Source organism: Rhamphochromis sp. 'chilingali' (assembly GCF_963969265.1).
Source record: "Rhamphochromis sp. 'chilingali' genome assembly, chromosome: 3".
Lineage (NCBI taxonomy): Eukaryota > Metazoa > Chordata > Actinopteri > Cichliformes > Cichlidae > Rhamphochromis > Rhamphochromis sp. 'chilingali'.
In genome coordinates this window covers 2,530,997-2,544,562 of record NC_137931.1, presented here as the reverse complement: position 1 = coordinate 2,544,562, position 13,566 = coordinate 2,530,997, and the positions used below count along the sequence as shown (strand labels likewise).

Here is a 13,566-nt window from a genome sequence, read left to right as displayed (position 1 = left end):
GGCTTTGTTTGTGCAGAGTTTGCGTGTTTCTGCATGGGTTCTTTATCCCACAGTCCAAAGACATGCACTGGTGATTCTAAATTGCCCATAGGTACAAATGCGAATGAGCTGGAATAGGCTAAAGAATGGATAGATAATTATACAGAGAAATTCATCTTCTGTGTCCTTCTTCTCATATATAAAGACAGGAATTCCACACATGTACATGTCTGCTCTCTGCAGATAACAGCATCCAGATGAGTGCTGCTGTCATGTGGAAATTTAACTCTTCTCCCACTGAAAAATAAAACTTGAGACAATATTAAAAAACAACCTTATTGTGTTGAGTTAAATGACAGCTTGAAGAGAGATGAGCATTATTATGCACAGCTAGTTGAAATGATTAAAGTCGGGATTGCAGGATTCCCTCATCACTGATTTTGGTGTTATTAAATGTCATGACTGATTTTGGGATTTTGATGTAGTGGGTGGTAAGTAGTGGTAATTTATGGATGTTCCCCAATCAGGAAATTGGGGAAGAAGAGAAGAAGAAATTACTTGTATATAGTGTATGTTTTATATGATGGAAGAAAATGAAGTTTGGGATATATCCACTAGAACACGGGTTGTTTGACCTGTATGGGGGCTTTGCCGTTGGCTTCCTGCTTCTCTCCTGCTTTGCTTCTTGTCTTTCTTCTCATCCTGGGCTTAAAACTGAGAGCTGACCTGTCCAGGGGCTGTTCTCAAAATGAGCTAATCTAAGCCTCTGAGCCACCTTGGTCTTCCACTTTCCACCTCCAATCTTAAGTGCACCAGAAACATTGTCACTTATTCAGCTGAAATTCATTTTTCATGGCAGAAAACAAATTGTAAATCTACAAAAAGCTTTCTGTTACTAAATGTTAATGCAGTAGCCACGTTTGGAGTGAGCCTATGCTCTCTATTAATTGTTCTTTCCCTTCCCACTGAGAATTGTATAAGGAAACAAATCATTTTGGCTCCATCACATTGTGAGACATGTTTTCCTTCGTTTCTGCCAAAAGATTTAGCAAACATGATTCATGAGCACTGAGTGACTAATGTGACTAATTTATTGTAAAGTGCTTAAATTGACCGTATGCACAGGAACATTATATAATATTAATGATGTTCCTTGTTTGGTTAACTTAACGTTTATGTTTTCTTAGAGCAAAAATTAGTTGACAGCATCTGGTTTATATGTATGTAAATAGATGGGACAGACTAGGACTTACCATACTGTCTGTCTGTCGCTCTGCTGCTCCTCAGGCTCTCCAGGTGGCTCTGGCTGAACACCAGGGGGATGTGAACTACCTGACTTCAGCTGTGGAGCTGGTCTTCCAGAAAGCACCACCAGATGTCAGTCAGAAGTAAGAGCTGAATATGTGCAATGCAAATAACTAAGGTGTGTCAGTTCTGCAGATCCCAGTGCCCATGTAGCGGGACGTAGATTGTCCCTTTTCAGCCATCTTTGCAGAGGCTCAGGCCCTCTAGACTGCTTAGTTCTTAGAGATTTAGCACTTTATGCTAATTTGCTTCATTGCTTCTGAAAGAAATAGCTGCTGTTAACTAAAACATTTCCCGTTTATTAATAGTTTGTGTTTAGCTGCTAGTTTTAAGAGGTGAAGAACTGAGAGGAGATTGGTCAAAGTATGCCACTGCCACAGAGATCAGAGCAGTAATGGTAAATGGACTGGTTCTTTTATACTGCTCTTCTACTCTACCTAAGGACTCACAGCAAAGGCCATAATGGTCCACTTGTCCCATTCTGTTGTACATTTTTTGGCCTTCAGACAACAATTCTGATTGCTTCACTGCCAGACAGGACAGGCAAAAAAGAAAAAAGAAGGAGTACCAGCGCTCTTAATCAACAAGAAAGTTGATTGAGAACGATTCAAGACGTACGCATAGAAAACAAGTACTAAACCTCCCTTATTTTCTGTGCGTGTAGGTATCGCAATGAGATGGATGCCATCATGGGGCGTTGGAGACGACTGGGCTCCACTTTGACAGACAGCGCCCAAAGAATACAGGAACTCATGGCCAAACTGATGCAGTTTGAGGTACACGGGAGAGAGCTTTTTAAATGTTTGCATTAAAGTTAAAATAATTCTTGAAGTAATGTTCTTAATATAAAGAAACAGAGATGCTGGAGATTTGTTTCTACTGTTTCTGCTTTCTGTCTGCCTCTCTCTCTGTCAGAATGACGTAAAGACTTTAAAGAAGTGGATGGAAGATGTCGACGTCTTCCTAAATGAGGAATGGCCAGCACTTGGAGACTCTGAGGCACTCGAGAAACAGTTAGAGCAGTGCACAGTAAGGATTAAAAAACTGCATCCTGTCATAACTGTAGATCTCTTTCAGAAGCAACAAATTACTGTTGTTACCAAAAACAAACTTCCAGAGTTTATAGAAGCTTATTTCCTTATATATATATTTAAAGTTCCCCTGAGAACTGATACAATAAATAGTGAAGGTTTCACAGTATCTGAGTTTAGAACACATCACTCAAGGAAAGACAAATATGGGATACAGCCAACCAAAGACAGATAGTCTGCCTGTATAACCTATATCTCGATTGGCCAGGCTTTGGTGAATGACATTCACACCATCCAGCCCAGTGTCAATGGCATCAACGAGGTGGGCCTGTACCTAAAGAAAGAGGCTGAGCCTCCATTTGCTGTGCATATCAAGAAAGAACTGGACTTACTCAATGCCCAGTGGGAAAACATTTGCAAACAGGTGTGTAGCCTTTATCCACAGTCTGTTTTCATGCTTGGAGTCGTGTTCAGCATTAAGCACCTTTGCTGCTATGTGTTATCTGTCTAGGCCTATGCAAAGAAGTCAGCTCTAAAAGGAGGCCTTGACAAGACCATGGCTCTGAGGAAGGAGATGCAGGAGATGCAGGAGTGGATCAACCAGGCCGAGGAAGACTACCTGGAGAGAGACTTTACATATAAGACGCCTGAAGATCTATGCAAGGCTGTTGAGGAGCTAAAGGTATATGTTAGTGTGAAGCAAAAACCTGATCTGCTTGCAAAGGTAAACAAATAATAGACACAGTCTGAAGAGGCCGGATGAATAACGGACTGGGTAAAAAGGGTGGACAAGAGGGTGGAAGGTTTCATGAGCCTAAATCATGCCTCACACTTATAACTTCATAATGTAGATTTAAGGGAAAGCTCGTGGAAATGCCTAACCGCTTTAGTAACTAGGAGAAGATGTCATTCAAGCACATGTATTTACATGAGGTGAAACTAAATTTCCCAATTAAAGTCACCAATATATCATAGAAAAAAAAGAATGTATTTACTGTGTAACAATAAGCATATTTACAGTTTAGTGTAAATGAGAAAAAGAAACATATAAAATAAGATACATTAGAAAATACCCCACTGTGGGCAGTCTTCTATCCGTCAAGTTTGGGTCCTCTATAGAGCATCTTTGCTGGTCCTGTGCTTTTCTGGACAGAGATCTCAGATGGTGTTCCCGGGGCCTGCTAGGGCTACTCACCCGTTTCGCAGGGCGCCGAGTGCTCTGATTGCCACGGGGACCACTTTGCCTTTACCCTCCACATCTTCACTGGCTCCTCTGTCAATCCTTTGTATTTAGGTTCTCATGGTCCTCCTTCCTGATGTTGCTATCACTACAGCCTTCTCCCTCTGCTAGTCACTCTCAGTAACTCAATATATTTCATCATGGTACTGTGATACACTGTATTGCCAAAAGTATTTGTATTTGCTTATCTGCCTTCACATGCATATGACCATGAGTGACATTGCCTTCTTAGTCCATCGGGTTTAAAATGGCGTCAGCCCACCCTTTGCATCTAAGAGACCATTAACTCTTGTTGAAAGTTTTCTGGCTGCTCTCTCAGCCCTTGGTGTTTCGTGTTCTTTCTTCCTCATGTTGCTATCGCTGGTATAGCTACATATATATTCCTACAGCCGTCTTCATCTGCTTGTCCACCACTACTATGTCCAGTTGGTTAGCCACAGGATATTAGTTTGGTCATTCTCAACCACCCTGGGGGACATATCCTATTTTGGCTTTGAGACTTCGTAGCCATATTCGGCATACATATTTCTGTATGCTGTGTGATCCACTTGGTTACAGCGTCTTGCACCCTGCAGTTACATGCTGGATTGTCTCTGGCATCTTTGCACAGCCTTTATGTGTGAGTTTCTGTGTGTCGCCTGTGAGAGGTGTTCACGATGTATGTCAGCCACTCCAACCGTTGCTGTGCAGTCTCTTACGTCCTGGAATATTGTTGGGGCCTGCAGCTTTATGGGGGTCGCTGCTGCTGAGGTCATGCAGCAGAAGCATGGGGGTAGTTCATCTAGTATAGGGCCGGATATAGTGAAGGGGGAGGTGTTGGAGTCCTTGAAGAAGGTATAGATGTTATTGGTGTTTGGTTTTATGGTCGGTGATGTATGTATCTTCATTACGCACCGAAGTTTTACCCATTTAACATGTAGAAAAACCGAGAAATCTTTAGATAATAAACTTATTCACAATGAGTCCGTAAGTAATTTTTGTTTTAAACAAACAACTATTTATCATTTTTGTCACTAAACTGCTTCGTTAGTCTGCACCACTTCTTCAAAAAAGGAACAATTTAAACAGAATTTGAACATTTCCAAACATGGAAAAACGAAGTCTTAAAAAAAGAAATACAGAAACTTGTGAACAGAGATGAAAACTATATGATTTAGTGAGGGTTTAATACTATTCACTCGTAGTGGCTGCAGTGAGCCTGTTTTTGATTGCAGAGCTGTGGCGGGGAGTGGTCTGTGGCGTGGCTGTGGGTGAGGCGGACGCACCTGAGCGGCATCCCTAATCACGCCTGGCCGGCTTAAAACAGAATGAACTAGGTCCTGTCGTTGTTGTTGATGATGTGTGTGGGCTCCAGCCGAAGAGCTGCAGCCGCGTGTGTAAGTCGACAGCCGCAATAAAGACGTGTACTGAAAAGTTCGAAAATGTGGTTCGGTCTCTCGCGCCGCAGTCGTGGGTTTCAGCACCACTGTAAACGCCTCACAACAGACACGACCACGTTTGCACTTTTCAGTACACGTCTTTACTGTGGCTGTCGACTTACGCCTGCAGCTTTTCACAGGATGCACATATTATTAAAGTAACTGCCGCAAATTTCTTTGTTCCCACGCAAAAGTAATTTCAGTGTTAAACATTAGTTCCACATGGCTTTTCTGCCAGGTAACTTGTGCCCCACCTGTCAGAACTCTCACACACTTTGCGAACCACTGCTTTAAACTGACAAAAATTGGATTTTCAGTAGTCCGGCCTACTTAAGATCAATATACAATACAATACAATACAATTTTATTAATATAGCACGTTTAAAACCGGGGGTACACCAAAGTGCTTCACAATAAGGAATAACAGTAAATGATTACACTGAGCAGTGAGTCATTAATACAAGGTAAAATAGAGAAAATAGAGAAACAAACAAAAGCGATCACCCCTAATCTTCCGATGGTGCCTGGGCTAGAAGTAACTGACCAGAAGATCGTAAAGAACGGCTGGGAGTATAGAGACTGAGGAGGTCGGTGAGATAGTCAGGGGCATGGTTGTTTAGGCATTTGAAAGTAAGCAGCAGAACTTTAAAATCAATACGAAATTTAATAGGCAGCCAATGTAAGTCAGAGAGCACTGGAGTAATAGAGGCAAACTTTCTAGTTCCAGTTAGGAGACGAACCGCAGCATTCTGAAGGAGCTGTAATCGTTGGAGGTGAGCAAGTTGGAGTCCAGAGTAAAGCGAGTTACAATAATCTAATCTGGAATCGCAAAGGCATGTGCCAGTTTTTTAAGATCTTTGTACGGTATTAGTGTTTGACCTTTGAAATTTGGCACAATTGGAAGAAGCCAGATTTAACTACTGAGGAAACCCGTTTATCTAGCTTAAATGAACTATCCAGGCAAACACCTAGCTTACTTACAGTATCTGTAAGAAAGTAAGCAAAGGGACCAAATCGCGCAGCTAGCTGGTATCGTCGAGTGTGACTATCAAAAACCATAATCTCGGTTTTCTTCTCATTTAAAATGAGAGAATTGGCTGACAGCCACTCTGTAACCTCTTTCAAGCAGTCAGACAAACGATTCAATGACGCTGGCAGGTCATCACACTACTGGAAATAGATTTGAATGTCGTCAGCATAGCAGTGGTAGGAGATCTGATATTTGTCAAAGATAGAACCCAGGGGTAGCATGTACAAGGCAAATAGTAGAGGGCCCGGCACAGACCCCTGCGGTACTCCACAACAAAGAGGGGCAGCGGTGGACGAGTAGCAGCCCATCAGAGAAAGTCCTACCCGAGAGGTAGGATTTAAACCAATTAAGGACAGAATCCTTGATGCCTATAACATGTTACAGTCTCTCTAAAAGAATTTTATGGTCTACCATATCAAAAGCAGCGGACAGATCCAATAAAATTAAAATGGCAGGGCAACCTAAGTCAGTAATTAAAAGAAGATCATTGAAAAACCTGCCGTTTCAGTGCTGTGGTGAGGTTTAAAACCAGACTGAAATGTGTCACTGTTATTTGCGTTTAAGTAGGCCTGTAGTTGCAAAAGCACAGTTCTCTCTAATATTTCAGATAAAGTCTAAATGAAGTTTAGAGATTGGCCTATAATTCACACGGTCAGTGTGGTCGAGGCTGGTTTTCTTTAGGACAGGTTGCACCACTGCATGTTTAAATGCAGCTGGGACACGGCCCGTGAGTAATGATAAATTAATCAATGATAAGAAATGAACATCAAACCCATCCTTTAAAATCCGGGATGGGAGGAAATCATGAGCCGAGTTCGAACTTCTCAATTGATCAATTATACTTTTAAAAGTAGAAAGTGAAATTGGCTCACACTGGCAGAAGTTGGATGGAGGTCCACCAGGAAGATGAGGGAGTGAGGTTTTTAGATTTTCCTCGTGAAGTAATTTAAAAATTGCTCACAGAGAGCTGGGGAGGCAAAGTCTAGTTTATCAGGGCAAGATTTGATGGCAGAATTGAAAATTTTAAACAGGGCCCGGGGGTTATGGCTATTAGTCGCCATTGATGTTGGACAAAAAAGCAGCTTTAGAAGTCTTAACAGCGTCCTGATACATAGTGTGGCTGCTACATAAAATGTCGAGGGATACCTGAAGCTTGTCTTTTTTCCACCTCCTCTCAGATTGACGACAAATACAACGTAAGCCTCATATAGAGTAATTTAACCAGGATTGAGGGGAGGATCTAACATGCTTCATCTTTATGGGGGCCACTAGGTCCAAGGTGGTTGAGCATGTGGATAACATAGCAGTCATAACTTCATCAGAGTTTAGAAAGACAGCAGTGAAATTAGCCGCACTCTCAGAGTCGATTACACATACAAGGGCGACAGAGATCAGCAGTGTTTATATGTGTTACACCTAAGTCTGCATTAAACGTTACCAGGAAATGATCAGAGATACCAACGTTGTCAATGTCCTTAATGCTAATATTTAGGCCATATTGGAAGACCAGATCCAGCATATGGCCTTTTACATGGGTCGGTGCACTCACTCACTCATTGTATAAGGTTAAAAGAGTCAGTGAAAACAAGGAAATCCTTGGCTAAGAAGTCCTCCTTACTGCAGATATGTATATTAAAATCACCAGAAATAAGAACACATCATAATTTAAAAACAGAGAAGCTAGAAAATCCGCAAATTCGGGAATAAAAGACTTATTGTATTTGGGTGGCCGATAAATCACAGCACGGAGAGTCATAGAGGGGCCAGTCAGTTCCAATAATTGAGCCACAAAGCTAGAGGAAGTAGGAGAAGGCAGTCGCCGAAGTTTAAGTTTATTTTTAAAAAACGCGGCTATGCCTCTGCCCTTCCCCAAAAGTCTCGGTGAGCTGAAAAAACCACAGTCAGGGGGAAGAAGTTCAGAGAAGGAGAAAACTCACCGGGGCGAATCCAAGTTTCAGTCAGGAATAAAACATCCAGGTGCAGGGTGAGAAAAAGATCGTTTAGGATGAAGGTTTTATTCACCAGCGATCTTGTGTTTAACAATGCCATCCGGCTCTTAGTCACCTCGTCCCCGACAGAGGCGCGTCTCAACTTGCTTAGGTGCCTGTGTTGAGCACGAGTCCCAGAGGTCCCAATCCAGGTCCGAAGTGGCGAGCACAACACCGTAAAGGTCGGATACAATTGAAGTCCAACAGGGCAAATCCGGCGATGGCTGAGCAGTTTGAAGGATGGCCGGCGGTGGGAGGTGAATGGAAATTGCAGAAAGTCTGGGATGGGAGAGGAGTTAGCCGCAGCATGTACCTTAAGTAAGGCTTTAAGGCGAACCCGAAGTCCACTCCGCTTGCCACGCTTCCTGGAGCGCCTCTTAAATAGGGAAGGTGGAGGCAGGCAGAAAGTTCTTGTAGACGGGCAGGTACGCAGCAGCGTAGCGTCTCCTAAGTCCCAATGTAGCTCCAGTTCGTGGAAGAGAGGTGGCCGGAGATTTAGCAAAGTTAGACGATCATATGTGATTAAAGCATTGTTCTCAGAGAAGCATGAAGCCAAGACAAGAATAAAAAGCACACAAATGTCTACATAAAAAGTGTGAAAACAGAGACGAGGGTAAGAAGAGGTAGGACGGCCTGCCGAGCACACTGGCGCCATCTTAGTACAGTACAGTACAAATATGGGCTGTATGTGGCCTCAATGTAAAATTAGTTTGACATCCTTGCTCTATGTCATTACTCCAGTCGGAATGGTGGCATCAGGGAGGCGCAACCCATCCCATTGTGACACAGCATCAATCGTAATTTAAATTTCTCTTAAAAAGTGGAAAAGCTGGCAATTCCTTAGCCCGTGGTGACAACAGAGACCTCCACCTCACAAAATGTAGGGGAAGAGGCTCTCCAAAGCTCACACTACTAAGCAGCTGCTGCTTTTCCCCGATTGTGTGAACATTGGACGTCATTATGGATCAGTGTCTCCATTTTACCACAGCTGCAATGCAGGCGCCAAAAAAAACAACAACAAAAACAACATCATGCCAACCATTAAACATGATACTGGTAGTGTGATGATCGAGGGCTGCTCAGGACCTCAACGTATTGCTGTGACTGTTGGAACTTTACAGGCCATCAGTTTGTTTCCTGAAACTCAAGTGCACTTGAATTATGCAGCAGGACAGAGAATTCTGCAAAGAAAAATGGAAAGAATTCCATCCATGTGAAAGACTCATTACCAGTTATTGCAAAAACCTTGATTGCACTTCTTGCTGCAAAGTGTGGCACAACTAATTATGAGGTCTAGTCAGCTTGAAAATGTTTCACCTCTCATCTAAGAGGCTCCAAATCTAGAACCAAAAGGTGGAGAGGCCCAGGTATTTAAACCCTAGTGAGGGTTTTCCCTTAGGTTGTTGAAACACTGTGAATCATGTGTGTCATCACATGAGCCAAGGTGTAAAAAAGGAGTGGGTTATTAAACCAGAGGTATCAGGTGAGGCAAGATGTGAGTTGGGGTTGTAGTGCCTGGGAAGGAATTTCAAGACTGCATTGTAGGTGGCTGACAGTTGGTGTTATAATCCACCCCTACATTCAATGATTGTCATTCACAGTGGACATAGATGGCCTTATTTACTTCCCTCTCAAACAATCTGCCTTCTTGGTCCAAAATATAAACATTGTCATCTAGTTTGAATTACCTGGGACTCTCCACCGTTTGGTTTTAGAACTGAAGAAGCCTGTTGGATGAGAGGTGAAACGTCTTCAAAACATTTAATGGAGTCCAGTGTCTTCCTTCCAAACTTATTTGACTACCATGACCTGTGTCGATCTCCAGCAACGCCCACAAAAATCCTTACACGGGAAGTTGATTTCAGAGCTCTGATTTAAAAGCAAACAAACAAAAAACTCCTACTACCTGATCGTATGAGTCTTAGCCAGAAGATAATGCAGGGCCCTGGAGCTGAAGTCTGCGAAGGGACTCATCCAGTACTGAGTACCTCGAAATCGTCCCAGTGTGTTCCTTACTAACCCAGATATGAAGAAACCTGAGTAGGTTGTGGACTTCTTGGGAGCCGCTTCGCAACAGGAACTGGTTCTCAATTCCCATCCCTACTCAGTGACCTCACCCCCGCCCCCCTCCCCCGCCCCAGTGATGGATGAGTTGTCCTCCTTGTCCCCAGATTCAATTGGACTCCTTTTTCAGTCTGACGGCTCCTTTCACCTCCAATGTCCACCAGCTAGTTTGAGGGTTATCACCGCAACCATCAGGCACCAACCACCTGGTGGGGATCAGTTGACAGCTTATCCCCTCTCTTCACCTAAGTGTCCAGAACATGCGGCCGCAGATCTGGTCATGCAATTGCAAAATCCATCAGCAACCTGCTGTCTAGGCTGTCCTGGTGCCACATGCACTCATGGACATTCTCATGTTCAAACATGGAATTCATTATGGACAAACTGTGGTTTGCACAGAAGTCCAATAACAGAACACTGCTTTTAAGAATAATTACCCCCACCAAGGTTGTTTTTGGCAGCATGTCATTATTCTACTTTTAAAATCAATAATTCGAAAAGATTTGAATTCTGGTAAAACTTTGTAGGAGCTTAGAATGGAAAATCATTAACCGTTCAATAAAGTTTGGTTTCTAAGGTCAATTTATTGCCGTATATCTTAGAAACGGATTCATACAAGCTTGGTGTGCATTGTCAACATATAGTAAGAACCTCGGATACAGGAGGAACAATGCGGTTTTCGTCCTGGTCGTGGAACACTGGAGCAGCTCTCTATCCTCTCGAGGATACTCGAGGATGCATGGGAGTTTGCCCAACCAGTCTACATGTGATTTGTGGACTCGTAGAAGGAACTCGACCGTGTCCCTCGGAGTATCCTGTGGGCGGTGCTCCGGGAGTATGGGGTGTCTGGCTACGGGCCATTCAGTCCTTATACGACTGTCGCAAGAGCTTGGTCAGCATAGCCGGCAATAAGTCGGACTTGTTCCTGGTGGGTGATGGGCTCCACCAGGGCTGCCCTTTGTCACCGATTCTGTTCATAGTTTTTATGGGCAGACCCAGGCCACGCTGGAGAGATTATATCTCTCGGCTGGCCTGGGAACGCCTTGGTGTTCCCCCGGATAAGCTGGAGGAGGTGGCTGGGGAGAGGGAGGTCTGGGCTTCTCTGCTTGGGCTGCTGCCCCCATGACCCGGCCCTGGATAAGCGGAAGAAAATGGATGGATGGATGGATAGTAAGAAGCATATAAAGATTATAAATATCCTGTCACTTTTGACCTCTGACCTATTCTTCAAGGTCAGATGAAAACAAGTGATAATAATGCTATATAGAGCTATTTAAAACTGTTTCTTACTGTCCTTGTTTGTATTGACCACGTATAGGCATATAGGTAATCATATATGGAGATTCTAAATATCAATACTTTGTGACTTTTTCCTGTCACTCTAGCCCAGTACTGGCTAATTTCAGATACTGATTCTGAATTTCAGATACCAATTTTTATTCTGACCTTAACAGAAACATGTTTCTTTCACTTTGTCTTACTCACATACCCTCAGTCACAACTTTGTGTCTCTTTTTCAATCCTGTCTCAAGTCCCGATGCCTCAGTTTTCTATTAAAGTTGCAGTGATTCTCCACTGAAACATTTTTTGCTAGCTTTTTATAACGTTCATGTGATGTATTTGTGATGTAAATATGTGACACTATTTCCTTTCCCTATAACCAAAAGCCTTAGCAATCCATCTGCCATTCTCTACACCCCCTGAAAAAGTTGAGATTCAAGCTTTTCGTTCTCTTCTCTGCTCTGGCTTTGTGCTACAAGGTGAATGGAAACTCGCTAGCTACACTCCTTCACTCATCAGTATGTTGGCTTACTCGTTCACATCATCTCTTTACACTTTGTGACTTTGTCAAAAGGAAACACAGTGGTGTGAAAAAATGCCCCCTTTATGATTTCCTTTTTTGTATGTTTGTCACACTTAAAAGTTTCAGATCAAACTACATTAAATGTTAGACAAAGATAACACAAGTAAACAAAAATGCAGTTTCTAAATGAAGGTGTTAATTATTAAGGGGAAAAATATCCAAACCTGCTGGTTGAGCCACCCATAGCAGCAACAATCAAGCATCAAGCATTTTGGTCGCCTCATCTTTGTAGAATTGTTGTAATTCAGCCAAATTGGAGGGTTTTCGAGCTTGAAGCATCTTTTTAAGGTTGCCACAGCATGTCAGTCGGATTCAGGTTAGGACTTTGACTAAGCCACTCCAAAGTCTTCATTTTGTTTTTCTTAAGCCATTCGGAGGTGGACTCGCTGGTGTGTTTTGGATCATTGTCCTGCTGCAGAACCCAAGTGTGCTTTAGCTTGAGGTCACGAACAGATGGCCATACATTCTCCTTTAAGATGTTTTGGTAGACAGCAGATTGCATGCTTCCATTTACCACAGCCAGTCTTCCAGGTCCTGAGGCAGCAAACCAGCCCCAGACCATCACACTACCGCCACCATATTTTACTGTTGGTATGGTTTTAGTTTTTTGAAATGCTGTGTTACTTTTACTCCAGATGTAATTGGACATACACCTTCCAGAAAGTTCAACTTTTGCCTCGTCCGTCCACAGAGTATTTTCCCAAAAGTCTTGGGGATCATCATGATGTTTTCTGGCAAGACTGAGATGAGTGTTTATGTTCCTTTTGCTCAGCAGTGGTTTTTGACATGTCGCCATTTTTGCCCTGCCTCTTTCTTATGGTGGAGTCATGAACACTGACCTTAACTGAGGCAAGTGAGGCCTGCAGTTCTTTGGATGTTGTTCTGGGGTCTTTTGTGACCTATTGGATAAGTCATCACTGCGCTTTTGGGGGAATTTTGGTCAGCCAGCCACTCTTGATTCTCTGCTGTTCCATGTTTTTTACCATTTGTGAATAATGGCGCTCCCTGAGGTTTGCTTGAGTCCCACAGCTTTAGAAGTGACTTTATAACCTTTTCCGGACTGAGAGATCTCAATGACCTTGTTTCTCATTTGTTCCTGATTTTCCTTTGATCGCGGCATGATGTCTGGCTTTTGAGGATCTTTTGGTCTACTCCACTTTGTCAGGTAGGTTCTATTTAAGTGATTTCTTGATTGAGAACAGGTGTGCAGTATTCATGCCTGGGTCTTGCTAGGAAATTGAACTCAGCTTTCCAAAAATGTGATACACCACAGTTAATTTATGTTATAACAGGGAAGGGCAATCACTTTTTCACACAGGACCACGTAAGTTTGCATTTTTTCCCTCTACCATTAACACCTTCATTTAGAAACTCCATTTTTTGTTTGCTTGTTTTATCTTTGTCTAATATTTAAATTTGTTTGATAATCTGAAACATTTCAGTGTGACAAACATACAAAAAAATAGGAAATCAGGAAGGGGCAAACACTTTTCACACCACTGCATATTGATTCCCTTATTTGTGCACCCATCTCTCTATTCTTTAAGCCTTTTCTCTTTGTTCCTCATTTGTCTTGTTTCATATCCTTCAACCATCTGTCGTTGTTTTCCTTTTGGTATTCAATAATTTTTAAGACTTTTTTTTTAA

At 42.7% G+C, this 13,566-nt stretch overlaps 1 protein-coding gene across 4 annotated transcripts in view; it reads left to right on the top strand.

The window, feature by feature from the left end:
• The window catches only part of dmd (dystrophin), a 308,778-nt gene that overhangs the window by 163,759 nt on the left and 131,453 nt on the right, over nucleotides 1-13,566 (top strand). For all 4 annotated transcript variants that reach the window (XM_080877233.1, XM_080877231.1, XM_080877230.1 and 1 more), the window contains 5 exons: nucleotides 1,267-1,367; nucleotides 1,949-2,060; nucleotides 2,200-2,313; nucleotides 2,584-2,739; nucleotides 2,827-2,997. In XM_080877233.1, the coding sequence (XP_080733359.1) occupies nucleotides 1,267-1,367; nucleotides 1,949-2,060; nucleotides 2,200-2,313; nucleotides 2,584-2,739; nucleotides 2,827-2,997 (654 nt within the window). The remainder of the gene's footprint in view (nucleotides 1-1,266; nucleotides 1,368-1,948; nucleotides 2,061-2,199; nucleotides 2,314-2,583; nucleotides 2,740-2,826; nucleotides 2,998-13,566) is intronic.